Below are 13,591 nucleotides of genomic sequence, written 5' to 3'. Positions count from 1 at the left end.
TCGCATCCGCTCTCGATGCGCATTCGAGAAATGCCTTGATCTCTCGACTGCACGGTTTCCCGTTGAAGTCGTTCAGTTTCCAGCACGACATGACGGCGTTCATTTCCGAGACGCACGTCGCTGTGCCGAGGGTCTTGCGCGTTTGCGAGACGCTGTTCTTGAGTTTCAACGGGCGCCGATGGCTCAGGCCGCGTTCTTTGAGGAGCTGGAGACTTGTGCGCACCATCAATGCTGTCGGAGCATACGGGTCGGTGACGTGAAAAATTCCCGACTACAAACGTAGAAACGTGCCCAAAACAATGACTCAAACGTCGTAAAAATTGTTTTCAGTCGCAGAAACGTACTTTTGATCAAAAGGCGACTGATAGGAAGTAAAAGCATCTCGAACGGCCGTGTAGGCGGGTATCTTGGGACGACGATACTCGTCAAAAGTACCCTAAAACCAAATCAAACAAAACTAAAATTATTGGAAATGCACTGACCTTATTATTAAAGGCTCTCGGCCTTCCTATACCGTCCCGAGTTCTAGCATCGTAAAATTGCCACAGAGAAACACCTGAATCCTTTATATTCATTTTTTGGACGTAGTCAATGTAACAGTACCTGTTATAGTAGAATTTGAAACGACTGTCTTCGTCACTAGCTCTAGTACTTGACCCTGAAGATCAGGGATGATGTTTAGGCTATGAATATTATTCTCCGAACCTGATAAGTCACTGTCCAATATGTATTGACAGTATCTTGCCAACCGGGAATGGCTCCAGCTCCAATTTCAGACTGTAAGGCGTCTCATAAGTCCCCAATAAAATTTCAGTATTCAATTTACTTTTATAAATGGTTTTCCTTTGCGTGCAACGAAATCTGCCTCGCCCAAAATCATTGGAACTATAGAATCGAGTCCCCCGTCATACCAGCCTATTGGAAATAACAGTATAGGTATCGAGTTCTTCAGAGACAATTACCGGGGTAGGAATTGAAGGAGAGAACGTCAGCCGCATCCAGACATTTATCGTTTTGTTTTCTATTGCTCGCCCAAGACACCAGACCATTGACGCGCAATTCTTTATACCTCTGTGATAGTTTCTAATAGAAAAGTCTGTTTGTTATATGGGGGTGACTACAGAGCTATTTTACGGAGTAGATTGTGCACGAGTCCGTATGATCTGATGCCCCTTCGTTTAGATATGCCCAAAGAATGACTGAAGGATGATTAAAAGTATTGTTGACCATTTCATCGAGTTCCTATAAAAATCAATAATTTACTGAAACACCGGCTCTTAAGAATTCACGTACGTAAAGCAGATCCTTCTGAATATCGGGATTCGTCAACGTAGACTCGCTCAGGCCCCATCCAAGGGTTTCTTGCCAAAGCAGAATGCCCAATTCGTCACACATGTCAAGCAAGTGAGGATTATGAGGATAATGTACTAACCTGAATAAAATTAATGACAAGAAATATCATTTTAACGTTTTACTGTACCTGAAATAATTTCCTCCCATCTGTCTGAGGAGTTGCACGTCAAATAAAAGCTGGTTATCCGGTAGAGACATTCCAAAAGTTGGATGGGTGTCGTGTTTGCTGAATCCGAGTAATTTCGTTGGTTCCCCGTTGATGCAAATAGACATGCTGCCCGTTTTGTTATCCTTGCAAGGCTGCACGTCTCTGTCAGAGGACACAAAGTCTCTACGAACGCTCTAGGGACTAGAACTACTCTACCTCAAGCCAAAACGCACGACTATGGAATCATTTGAATCGTGCAAAACGACGTGAAGTGTGTGCATGGACGGAGACTTTGGTGACCAAAGCCTGAAAGCAAAACTTACTTGATAAATAAATAAATCGTTTAGTAGTAAACGTACTTATGATTTTGCACTGTCCGGGCAATGATGGTGTAGCTACCCTTACTCTCTTCCGCTGTATGAGAAGACGGCGTTTCGTCCGTATCGAATTCTTCAATAAAAAATATTGCCAAAGGATTTTAATCAAAAGTGTATTCCTTACGTAAGTCAACTGAAATGCTATCAGGAAGTTTTGTCGTGGAATGAAGTCTGATTTGAACGTCTACTTCTCCTTTGCTAGCATTTCGTACAATAACTAAGCCAGCATGTTAATTAATTAACTAATATTTCCCAAGCTATTTTCTAAATATTTACCGTCTACATTCTCAATTGAAAGCGCTGGAGTCTCGTGAAAGTGAAGAGCTCTGGTGATGCCCCCGTCTAATAAAAAATCGTTTTTTTTGAAGTCAATATATGATTTTTAGAGTACATTGGTAAAAGTCGTAGCTTTCCTTGTGTAGAGGCACAAGGTCAGAGAACTGATTATCAGCGACAACTACAATCTCTCTCGTGTTGCTGTCAGATGGGGGTACGTCCATCCAGAACGCGCTAAAATTCAAAATGAAGACTACGTAGCATACTTTTGTCTTGTTTTTACGTGTAGCCGTTCTTGTGATCGCCCAGCTTTTTCTGGTCAACGTAAATAGCGCAATAAAAGCCGCACGATTCAAATTTCAGTCTGCCCATGGTCATGGGAGTGACAGAAAGACGGCGTCTATAAACTCCAGTTCCGTGGACACCTAGAAAAAGAAAAATTGTCAACCTCGAAAATATCAAATTCCGATTTACCTTCATATGACTTCAAGGCATCAAACGAGCCGGGGACAACCATAGTATCATTGTACTGAGCCTAAGAGTTTGACGTTGTGAAAACGTTTTCCCTTCTGAAAATTCTGTGTACTTTTGATGGATCAAATTTTGACGGGTCACTGACGCCGCTGATGAAAACAAAGTCCCATAGTCCGTCAAGATGATGAACGGCTCTGCTTGGATAGCACGGGTATCTGCTGCACACAGGCACAGCTGAGTCACTCTCAGAAAAACTTAGAAAGAGGGTGACGGCTAAAGCGCAAAGGATCTTCATTGATCTTTACTACTCAAAGTCACAAGATGAGGATAAGGGTCGCGTGGGCTCACGTGAACGCGTAGTAAGATAGAAATTCAATATTCGTGCTCTCAGAAATATTAGATTCATGCGCATAACTTATCACGTGTGTGTCGACCTCCGCCGGACCTAAGAAGAATGAAGTTTCTCTTTCTTTTCTTTGCCACCGTATCGCTAAACCAAGAAGGGAATAAAATCCACGCCTCAACAGAACCCCCTACTAAAGAATTGTGCAATGCTGTTGAATGTGGCTACGGTGTGACAATAGAACAATTCATAGCCCAAACCGTGCCAATGGAAATAACGAAGCTCTTCTGCGGAAAGAATGCGTCATGCTCGACTTATCCCACGGTCAAATCAAGCGGTCTTCCTCCCTTGTGTATGACTCTTAAAGACTTGGCACTAAACATGCCTCCCAATCAGTCGAATTTCTACATGAGCCGTATGTACAACATGTCTTGGAACTGCTCACACGTTGACCGAAATTTGGTCAGCGAGGTTCTTGAAAAGCACAACGACAATTATTTTCAAACTATATCTGGTCTGAGTTTTCAGTGCAGAAGAAAGTGGAAGTGCAACGACGCAAGGGTGAAACCGTTGTGTCTGGCAGTATTTCTCATGCTGGGCTATCCGGATGCGCGTAAACGTAAACGTAAGCCCATAGCGTATTGTCTGCCCAGGAACTGCAACAAGCTCAAAAATTTATCTTTAGCCGTAGAAGATGAACAACCCACAAGCTGCTCATGCGAAGGATCAAACACCTGTCCTGCTGTGCCCATGAATGTGAGCGCTTTCAACTTCACAATTCCATGGAAAAAAGAAATCAAATCAAATGGGACAGCCACGCAGAAGAATGGCTCCTGTTCGTGCTCTTGTGGCTGCTCTGTCGAGCAAAGTACAAATCCCAGTCCTACGACAGCAATAACAAGCGTGATTAAGAAGACTACAACAAGCACGCCAACCATTACTCATGATCGTGATAATGGTAATGGTGACGATGATCATGGTGGCGCTCAGCCAGAGTCAAGTGCCCCACAAGGCGGAAGCATGGGTCTTTACTACGTCATTGCTGTACTTGTTCTCATCATCCTAGCTGTTTTAGGATATTTCCTTTACAGCAACAAAGAGAAGGTCGGTTCTTAGGGTTCTAGATGTTTTCGTCCTTCTAACGATCCTTTCCAAGGTGGAAAAAGTGTTGAAAGGCGGTAAGAAATTCCGCAAGAAAGGAAAGGGTTATACGAAATTGAAATCAGTTCAAGAGGCCTTGCCTTGAAGAAAATTGTTCGCTTTACGCGTTGCTTGCCGCTGTGCTGCTACCGTACGCAATCTTCTGCCTGTTTGCCAAGCTGAGCTCGCTTTTATAGACGAAAACACGTCGTAGAATCCGTGAATTCGCTCCCCTTTCTCGACAAGGTTCTCGAAGACGAAATTCTAAAGCACGCTAGGTATCGCACTCCGCCTACTGGCCGCTGATTGGTCGACACCTCGTTCAAACTCCTAAACACACGATGAACAACTCGTTCTCGAGCCTTTCCTCCGCCTCTTCGGCGGGCACGCAGCTATCAGCAGCCGAAACGCCACGACGCAACGCCGTCGATCCGACGCTAGATCACCAAACTTTCTTTCGACTCTGCTGCAGCCGCCTCACGAGCATTCTCGACTTATCGGGCGATAAACTCCAGCAAATACTCGACGACGGCAAAGAAAACGCCGCCAAAAATGCAACGGAAAGCATACGCAAGTCGCTCGGCTCGATACTAAGTTGGAAACGGAAAAACTCTCGAGGTGAGATTACGCTACATTACGTACGTGGGAGGTGTCCCCAACAACAATGCCTTAGCAACGACATCCAGCGGCGATTTATTCGGCGCGCCGCTACCAGAACCAAACGGCCCATCGAAAATTCTCCAACTGATCGAACTTCTAAGAGAAAAACGTAAAAAGGGAAACGCGAAACTTGGAAATTTTGACGTGTACCGTAGATCTTTCCGTCGACGGCCTATTCCGCGTATCGGGCAGCAAAAAACGTCAAGACCAGCTCAAACGCGAGCTCGACAATCCCGAGCGCGAGCTCCTCGACGTCGACGCGCTGAACAGAACGTATAGCCCCCACGACGTCGCTTCAGTAGTGAAACAATACTTCGCCGAACTTCCCGACTCAATTCTTCAAAGTAAGAACTTTGTAGCGTACGAACAGGTTGCAGGTAAGATTCTAGAATGTATTGGGGATCGTTTGGAAGTATGGATCTATATGCAGATTTGAGTTGGGGTCGTAAAACGGAGGCGATTCAGCTTCTATTGCTTCTTTTGCCGCCGGCCAATCGGAATACTTTGTATCTGCTCGTTCAGTTGATGTCTCACGTCGCTGGACGGCGGGAGGAGAATCGAATGGATGCCGCTAATTTGGCTATTGTCGTCGCTCCCAATTTGGCCGGTTTTTCGAATTCTCAAGCGGGGATTTTGAGAAAACTCATCGACGTCGTTCAGCACATGATCGAACATTTTGAGGAAATATTTCAGGTGGAAAAAAAACCCACACTGACAGAGAACCTAAAATAAAAATAATTATTTAATTTCTAGATTCCCCGTGAAATTCAAATTCATCTGCGCATTCATTCGTCGCGAAAGAACGCGGACGAAATCGACGGCACCGTACCCATAACGCAAACGTATTGCACTCAGTCTTCGGTCAGCGACTACGAGCGTCAAATGAAGGATACAACCCAAAAAGAATTGGCTAAACTCTATCATTATATACACAGTATGCCTGAAGGCAAATCAAAGCAAACTTTCCTAAAGAGAGTATGTACCAAAACTCGATTAGAAATAATATTTTGATTGGTATTTAGCTGGAAACTGGAATGCCAGGCACGCCTCCCTTTATTCCAAAGAATAAGAGACCCCTGGACGAATACAATGCAGCTATATCTGTACATATAAATAATAGATTTATATAGGGTAATTTTAATTTTTTTATAATTTTTATAGGGAACGCCCTTATTTAGAACGGATTCGGCTAAACAGGTTAGTACTGAGAAATTAAAAAGAGTGAAATAGTTTACGAATAACACTTTTTAGTCTAAATTGAAAAGCGTTTCTAAGTCGGCTACTCTACAGCCAGAAAATCTTTTAGAATCATTCATTTAGAGGAACAGAAAAAAAATTGAGACAGTGTAGAGACATGTAGATATAGTCACGTGAACATCGTTACCTGTATTACTTATTGGACTCCTCCATTGATCACCGTTCCATTTGTCGTCGTCGTTGTTGCGCCGCTTCCGCTTCCGTGAACCAATTTTTTTAGAGCGTAGACTTTCTTTCCGAGATGCTCCGTCATGGCTCGATTTCTTGATATTGACATCAATCGTTGGTAGGAGCGAAACGATTCCACAGCTTTTGTGACGTCAGTTTTTCCAATGCGACGCGATTCGACGAACGCCGTGCCTCCTTCCGTATTCAAACGACGAACCTGGGCCCCCAACCCGGATATCTTTATTCTACCATATATGGTAATGTTACTTACGCGAAAATCCATTTTTTCTAATTCGTCCGTGACTTGATCGACTCGCTCTTCGTATGTCGTCCCTGGAAAGGGAGTGGTTACTATGACGTCAGAAACTTTGCTGCCTGTTAGTTGAACGTCAAGTTGGACTTGGATGAACAATTTAATCAAATTGATCATTTCTCCGTTATTGTTCTAAAAAACCGTGTCAGAAAAATTCTTAAATTTTATTAGAGTACCCCAATCTTCGCAAAGAGTCCGCCTGATGACCTAGCAATTTGCGCGAACGCTCTTTCGCCGTAGGGATTCGCTCTACAGTGAACGGCAAAAATGCTGATGTTTTTATTGCCACATTTCTCCGCATTGATCAGCCACTCGTGTCCAGCCGGACAGCCTACCCAATAAGAATAAATCCCAGAATAATTGATTAATCAACCAACCGTTGGGGAAGCCGTCGTAAGGAAGGCCTGACATTCCGTGAGGCGGAGCGTCGCCAATGAGAACGGCAATTCTCACGGCGTTGGGACGATACTCCTCGTCCCAATTCAACTGATACACCTCGTGGAGCGCGTCCGCCACGGCCTCAGGCGTATCCCCACCCCCTATCAAAGCCCAATAATCGAGAGGAATGCGTAATTAAACATTAATAGTCACCAAACGCTTCCAGTGTATTTATAGCGTCTTTGACAGACGATACGTTCTCGGTTAGGGGCCAGACTTTCGTTACATAGGTCGATTCCTGTGGGAACTCCTCTCCCGCGAGAACTAATATTCTAAAAGTAGTGTGTACCTCAGGCGGATGATCGCGATACGCAATAATAGCTATTCTCAAGTCACTGCACAAATCTTGATCCTTGACCGAGTCGACGAGGTCCTGCATAAATTGCTGAGCTCGAGCAATTTCAGAATCTAAAAAAAGGGAGAAATTTAGGCGACGCGTCTACGGAAACGTTCTCCTTACCCATGCTACTCGTTGTATCGCATACTATTGCGACGTCCACTTGTCCAACGCCTTCGTCTTGCGCAAAAACGACCATTTCCCGGTTGTAGCGATGATTCGTGTAACTCGTGCGTCTACGGAAAAAAATATTTAATTAAAACACCTTCGCGATTATTTTTACCCACCCTATAATCGGCGGCGCGACGGGCTTCAATTTCTTAACGGTTATCGGAAAGGGAAATCCTTGTATAGACTCGCCGTCGATGGTCACGTGGATTTCATAGGGACCTTCTTCTGCGAGTTCGTAGGCGACTGGATAAGTGCCGTCTTCGGCGCTTTGCACGACCAACGTCTTCGCCACTCGTTCTCCCAAACTCGCTTCAAAATTTTTTCTTTGCTGAGAACGCATTTTGAATTTTTTTGGGTGATACCGATTGGCTGACTTACCCCGCGAATTGAAACTTTGAGTTTGTCGTTTCCCTCCGAGCGAAGACGACGTTCGCTGTCCGAAGCAAACACGGTGAAACTATAGCGCACGTTCGCGTGAATTGGCTCCCTTGACAACCCCGGTCCATCAGCAAAACTCATCGAAGGACACGTGGGACCTAAGAATCTATTGATTTTATTGAATATAAGATTAGTTCTGGTACCTGGTTCAACAGCTATGTCTTCCTTGGAGGCTTCGGTGAACTCCAAGAGTTCGATTTCTTCCGCTGTCAAATGTCGAAGAGGAGCTCCGCGTCTCTGCGACAGAGCCAAAGGCGTATCGCCGGACGCGTCTCGTTTATACATGCTAGCACCTATTATATATGTGAAAATATCGTTACTCTTATTGGAGTTTTGGACCTTTCTCCACGAGAAGTTTCGCTATGTTTGGATCCTTTAGAACGGCGTAGTGGAGCGGCGTTTTGCCGTCGGCGGCGACGGCGTCGACGACGACGCCCAAGCCGAGCAATCTCTCCGTCAATTTCGCGTAGCCGTGCTTACACGACAAATGCAAGGCGGTCTACACAAAAATTCAAAATCTATTAATTATTATTATTATTTTATGTTTTACCAGTCCTTTGCAATTGTTTGTGAACGGATTCACTTCGGCGTCCAAAAGCGTTTCGGCGATTTTTTCGAATTGATTATCGAGTGCAACGAGCAGGGCGCTGTTTCCCTCCCTGTCCACGGCGTCAAGATTGACGTCGACGGACTCGAGAAGGATGTCAACTGTGCTACTTTGATTGTAACTGGACGCCACCATGAGCGGCGTTCGACCCTCGTCGTCGGGAAGATTTCCGTCGGCGCCGCTCTTGAGAAGAGCGCGAGTCGCATCGTCACGAAAAGGATCCGCAGCTAGAAAAAATTAAAAATCCCTCCCCTAATGAAAAAAATCTATATTATTTACCGGTGAAATGTAGCGCCGTTTTTCCCTCGCTGTTCTGATGATTCACGTCGGCTCCCAATTTCGCCAATAGGTTAACGCAATCGGCATCGATGGCCCGACTGAGCGCCTGATTCCCATCCTCGTCCATCTCGTGAACGGTCTCCGGTATTTTTCGCGCGATCGCGAGTATGGACATCGCCGCGCCGTTCTGCGCGGCAACCTATTCAAACAAAGAAATGTTTTGCGCTAGGAGTGCGTGATTTGGAACGCGCGCGCGCGCGCACGTCGAGAGGCGATTCGTCGAAAACGTTTCGCATTTTCAAATCGGCGCCAAGCGAAGCGGCGACTTCGAGCGAGTTCGCGTTGTCGCTTTCGGCGGCGCAAAACACGGCGCTCTCCCCGGTTTCGTTTTGGTAGTCAAGGGCAACTGAAAAAAAGAAACGCTCGGAAAAGTCAAAGGCAAAAATTTTTGGTACCGTGATCAATAGTCGATAAATATTTGATGACGTCTACGCGGTTTTCTTTACATGCGTAATGGAGAGGAGCCGATTTATACGTTGTGCTATCAAGGAGCGTGGAATTTTGCCTATCATGTTCGACGAGGACTTTAACGGCGGCCAAGTTTCCTCGTCTAGCCGCTTCGTGTATAGGAGCCAAGCCAAGCTACGAAACCCTGACTGAGATACAATTTTTAAAAAATAATTTTTGAATTTTTACCCCGTCGAAAATGCGCCAATTGGCGTTGTATTGAAGCAAAAGGCGAACCATTTCGCCGTTTCCGAACGCGGCGGCTGTGTGAAGTGCCGTTTGGCCGCTGCTGTCCGTCGAGTCGATGTCCACGGCGTCGATGAGTTCCTTCATCACCGATTCGACGTCGTTTTGAAGAATTCGCTTCTGCAATCGAGTCAGACCGCCCTCCTCTTTCATAATCTGTTTCGCTCCTTCGACGAAATTGCGACCGGAGAATCTCTTCCGAGAATCAAGCCCAAGTCTTTATAAAAAATAAATAAATAAATAAATGGTATAGAGGATTAGGATGGTCTTACTGATCCAAAATCAAGTGTTTCTCCTTCGCGTGACCGCAGTCGGCGCACGGCGCGCAATCGGGACTCATGGGACCGTCGAGCGATCCCTGTCGCGTGCTAAAGCGACGCGTACGATAAGCCATGCAATCGCACGTCGATTCCCCACAGCACTTGACGTCGACGAAGGGAAAACCGAACTGACGGCAAACGTCGTCGAGTTTGACGGCAGTAACGATTTTCCCGCCAGCGAAAGCTAACCCCATTGAAATATAAATTATTCATTTATTGATTTCGATCTCTTACCCATCATTCGTCTGATGATGTCGCTCTGAGCGTTCGTTAGTCTCGCGTCGAACGTTATCGCGTACGCCGACGACCACCGTTCCCAGTCCACTTGCATCGTCTAATCATTGCGCGTGTGTGCAAAACAAACACGTAACGCGTCGTCGCGTGGGAATGATAACATTAGTCCCCACCTTTGTTCCGAACTCCGTTGTCCAGAATTTTCTCGCCGCTTCGTTTCGTATCGTCGCCCCGTCGCCCGTGCCGCCCGTGCCGCCCGTGCCGCCCGTCAAACGATAGCGAATGCTCTGTACGTCGCGCGACGCTTTTCTCACGCCTTCGACGGTGACGATTTCCGGGTTTCTCTTGCACTTCAAGAACCTCTCGAGTTTCGCGAGCCGTTTCTCGGCTTGACTCAAAATATCGACGAATTGATCGACGGATAAGGAGTGAGTTTGTGCGAGTAGAGTCTCGATAGCGACGACATCGCTTTGCATGGATTCGATCGCCTGACGAATTTTTCCCGTGGGCCGATAGGCGAGACAATTCGCCGTCGTGCGACGAAATTTCCCTATCGTCGTCGTCGCCTCTAACGCGGCCATCATTAGCGGCGAAAAATAAACATACTGGTTCTACGCTCACGTGATGAACAACGAACGAATCAGTTTTAATTAATTGAATCAAAAGCGTCGTCTCGTGCCATCACGTGAATATTATCGCCCCTTGTGACTACTCATCGTTATGAAATCGGGTGCTGGAAGCTTCGTCGTTGCGCTGACGATCGTCGCGATCGTTTGCGGAGCGAAATCGCCGACAACGGAATCTATACGCGTGGCGGCGACGACGACGACGGCGGCGGCGACGACGACGACACCGACGACAAAATCGCCGACGACGAAAGTGCCGACGACAAAATCGCCGACGACGACAACAAAAGTGCCGACGACAAAAGTGCCGACAACAAAATCGCCGACGACAACAAAAGTGCCGACGACAAAAGTGCCGACAACAAAATCGCCGACGCCGACGACGACGCCGACGACGACGCCGCTTCCGATTCCGCCGCCTTTTAAACTCTGTAAAAAGGATATCAGCGATTGCACATGTCGGACGAATAATCATGAGATGGATTTGTCGCCGCTGGCGAATAAGGAGGGAGATCTGCCGCGATTCATTCGCATCCGGGTGGATAATTCGACTGCCCCGCTGCCGAATTACGCTTGGAATCCGTGCTACCCGTTCGAAGTTTCCACTGATGCCGTTGCTAATGCGTGTACCGTTAACAAGGACGTAGCGGTGAGAATAGCAGTCGTCTTGCACGCCTAAAACAAAAAGGACCCTATATCTCTTTTTCAAGGTTTGTCAAAATTATTCGGTCGGCGACGGCTTCGGGTTTATCAACATTGGGAGACAGGCGAGCTCGAATTTCACGTATAGGGTAGAAACTGAGGATTTCTATCTTAATTATTACGGCGGAGACGAGGACAGGTACGGTAAACGTTCACTAAAGCGCTAAATCAATTTCCTAATAATCTACTTAGGTATACGCAAATTATTCTCACTTGCAATCCAGATATCAAAAACGAGGACAGTACTTTGACTTTTACGGGAGAGGATGTCGACATCAAGCGCTATGTACGTGCCATAGTCGCGAGAGTCTTGCCTCTAATCGCGTCGCTGCGTAGAACTTTCGTCTAGAAAGCCCGTCCGCTTGCGTCAAAAAAATATCTCTACTTCCTAAAGGATTCAGCGGAGGAAGCCTCACACTAATCGTGTATTTTATAGAATTAATATACGTTGCCTAGTTTTATCCTGTTCTCTAGCTTTTTCTCGCTCCTGGGTGCTTATATTCTCTTCGGAATGATCATCAATACCGTTCGAGGAAAGAAAGGCATGGAAGTCGTGCCAAATCACGGCACGTGGTCCGTGATATTCGACTCAATAAAGGTATATATAAGCACCCAACTGCGATCATTCGTTAGCAGAAACTCCTTATTCTAGGACGGATGTCACTGTGTGTTCACGTGCGGTCGAAACAAAGGCGAATATCAGCAATTCTAGTAGCTGACCCCCCAATTTTGACTACGTCTCGCTTTCCTACGCACACGCCTAGTCGTCTTTTTACTCTCGCTGACTTTGCTACTACTGTCGTCACGTTACAAAAAAGAATAGGTTCCGTTTTCGAAAAAAAATGTTTTCATACTCGAGGGCATACTTCATATTCATTCGCCCGCCTAATGGACCCCTACTCGGCTCACGTGAATCTGCCAAAACCCATCTATGCGCATGTCTACACGATTGCGGTGGCGAATTTCTCAGAGACGTTACAATGAATAATGCACTAGGTCGTCTATTCGCATCCTACATGTGGATATGGATCTGCCTGAGAGCGATGACTACGACGGCGGCGGCGGCGGCGGCGAAGACACCGCCCCCTATTAGCGCCGAGACGCCGCTCCAATGCATCGAGTCGGGATGCGGATGCAGAATGTCAAACGGGTCGGAAGTCATTGATCTGTCGTCCATATCAAACGATAAGGACAAGGAGCCCTAGTGAGACAAAGACGTCTCGTACGTTCTCTACCCCCCGTGTGCATTGACTGGGTCTAGTTTCTCTCGAGTCCGTGATTCAGACGATAACTACTATTCGTGGAATCCGTGCTCGTCTTACAATCTGGGATCGACGTGCACAGTAAAAAACGACGTCGCAGTAAAGACATATATACATATAGTTCTTCTGCGATTAACGCTCGTTTTTTGTGTGTCAGATTTGTCAAAATTTAACCGGTGGGACGTTCGTTAACATTGGCAAGTTGGCTACGGCGAACTATACGTACGATCCCCTCGACGACATCGTCGAAATAACGTATCGCGAAAAGTCAACTCGGTAAGCGAGCAAAACCTATGCATAAACTTCTATCCTAGACTTCATAGATCGACCGTTGTTCTCTACTGTGCGCGAGGGTCTGATGAAACCATTTTCGCCTATAGTGGCTACGACGAGAGGGATCATATTTACGTAGGGTCTATACTCTATGTCTGGGGTTTCCTTTTCATTGGGGTCGTTTCGATGTAGTATTTTACGCTGACTAGTCCGCACGCCTGTCTCGTGAAAGAAAAGGGTTCGATGAGTGTTGGGGCGGTGCTTTTGATAATGTGAGCTTTTTTTAAACGAGTTTCTCTCCTCATCGATTTTTGGTTTTAGATTTTTTGCTCTGCTTATTGTCTATCTTTGCGTCGGCGCGAGTTATAAGGGAATTGTCGACGGGAAACGGGGATGCGACGTAATTCCCAACGTCAAATTTTGGAAATCGCTTCCAAGCGCCATCAAAGTAATTAAAATATTTAAAAATTCGCAGTTTTTCTAAGTCGTCGTTTAGAGAGGAGCCGTTTTCACTTTCACGTGCGGTAAAACGCCCGTTTCGTATAACGATACGCGAGAAGAAGAAAACGAGCTCGTCTAATTATTATGATATTATTTTATAAACCGAAACGATCTACTTTCGCTTCCTGCTTCCCGTCTCAC

The 13,591-nt window shown here is 46.1% G+C and overlaps 5 protein-coding genes across 5 annotated transcripts; 3 read left to right on the top strand and 2 right to left on the bottom strand.

The window, feature by feature from the left end:
- Positions 1 to 85: 85 nt before the first annotated feature.
- LOC136194677 (beta-glucuronidase-like) lies at positions 86 to 4,395 on the bottom strand. Its single transcript, XM_065983880.1, has 20 exons — positions 4,213 to 4,395; positions 3,913 to 4,118; positions 2,741 to 3,854; positions 2,629 to 2,689; positions 2,438 to 2,579; positions 2,270 to 2,388; positions 2,155 to 2,220; positions 2,003 to 2,095; positions 1,861 to 1,951; positions 1,718 to 1,807; positions 1,481 to 1,663; positions 1,294 to 1,432; positions 1,135 to 1,242; positions 963 to 1,083; positions 827 to 915; positions 706 to 777; positions 604 to 658; positions 483 to 556; positions 345 to 436; positions 86 to 271 (listed from the first exon to the last, which is right to left on the bottom strand). The coding sequence occupies exons 3-20, from the start codon at positions 2,921 to 2,923 to the stop codon at positions 226 to 228; spliced, it is 1,824 nt and encodes a 607-aa protein (XP_065839952.1). The 5' UTR covers positions 2,924 to 3,854; positions 3,913 to 4,118; positions 4,213 to 4,395; the 3' UTR covers positions 86 to 225.
- A 32-nt stretch (positions 4,396 to 4,427) lies between these two features.
- LOC136194678 (rho GTPase-activating protein 19-like) lies at positions 4,428 to 6,184 on the top strand. The gene is made up of 8 exons (XM_065983881.1): positions 4,428 to 4,729; positions 4,785 to 4,880; positions 4,927 to 5,148; positions 5,202 to 5,464; positions 5,525 to 5,746; positions 5,794 to 5,874; positions 5,933 to 5,968; positions 6,023 to 6,184. The coding sequence occupies exons 1-8, from the start codon at positions 4,453 to 4,455 to the stop codon at positions 6,089 to 6,091; spliced, it is 1,266 nt and encodes a 421-aa protein (XP_065839953.1). The 5' UTR covers positions 4,428 to 4,452; the 3' UTR covers positions 6,092 to 6,184.
- On the bottom strand, positions 5,891 to 10,689 carry LOC136194673 (uncharacterized). The gene is made up of 19 exons (XM_065983875.1): positions 10,260 to 10,689; positions 10,087 to 10,186; positions 9,805 to 10,036; positions 9,476 to 9,749; positions 9,235 to 9,421; positions 9,043 to 9,185; positions 8,780 to 8,978; positions 8,444 to 8,727; positions 8,233 to 8,392; positions 8,037 to 8,186; positions 7,834 to 7,991; positions 7,572 to 7,783; positions 7,408 to 7,520; positions 7,237 to 7,355; positions 7,101 to 7,185; positions 6,887 to 7,048; positions 6,686 to 6,840; positions 6,468 to 6,641; positions 5,891 to 6,413 (listed from the first exon to the last, which is right to left on the bottom strand). The coding sequence occupies exons 1-19, from the start codon at positions 10,668 to 10,670 to the stop codon at positions 6,165 to 6,167; spliced, it is 3,567 nt and encodes a 1,188-aa protein (XP_065839947.1). The 5' UTR covers positions 10,671 to 10,689; the 3' UTR covers positions 5,891 to 6,164.
- Positions 10,285 to 12,284, top strand: LOC136194680 (uncharacterized). Its single transcript, XM_065983884.1, has 6 exons — positions 10,285 to 11,361; positions 11,423 to 11,553; positions 11,607 to 11,700; positions 11,751 to 11,839; positions 11,889 to 12,012; positions 12,067 to 12,284. Exons 1-6 carry the CDS (start codon positions 10,807 to 10,809, stop codon positions 12,124 to 12,126), a joined length of 1,053 nt encoding a protein of 350 aa, XP_065839956.1. The 5' UTR covers positions 10,285 to 10,806; the 3' UTR covers positions 12,127 to 12,284.
- Positions 12,285 to 12,348: 64 nt separating this feature from the next.
- On the top strand, positions 12,349 to 13,580 carry LOC136194681 (uncharacterized). Its single transcript, XM_065983885.1, has 7 exons — positions 12,349 to 12,618; positions 12,676 to 12,775; positions 12,834 to 12,952; positions 13,000 to 13,084; positions 13,142 to 13,221; positions 13,271 to 13,397; positions 13,446 to 13,580. Exons 1-7 carry the CDS (start codon positions 12,395 to 12,397, stop codon positions 13,527 to 13,529), a joined length of 819 nt encoding a protein of 272 aa, XP_065839957.1. The 5' UTR covers positions 12,349 to 12,394; the 3' UTR covers positions 13,530 to 13,580.
- The last annotated feature ends 11 nt before the right edge of the window (positions 13,581 to 13,591 follow it).

This window comes from Oscarella lobularis, chromosome 13 (assembly GCF_947507565.1).
Source record: "Oscarella lobularis chromosome 13, ooOscLobu1.1, whole genome shotgun sequence".
NCBI classification, from domain to species: domain Eukaryota; kingdom Metazoa; phylum Porifera; class Homoscleromorpha; order Homosclerophorida; family Oscarellidae; genus Oscarella; species Oscarella lobularis.
This window is presented reverse-complemented; position numbering and strand designations above follow the sequence as displayed.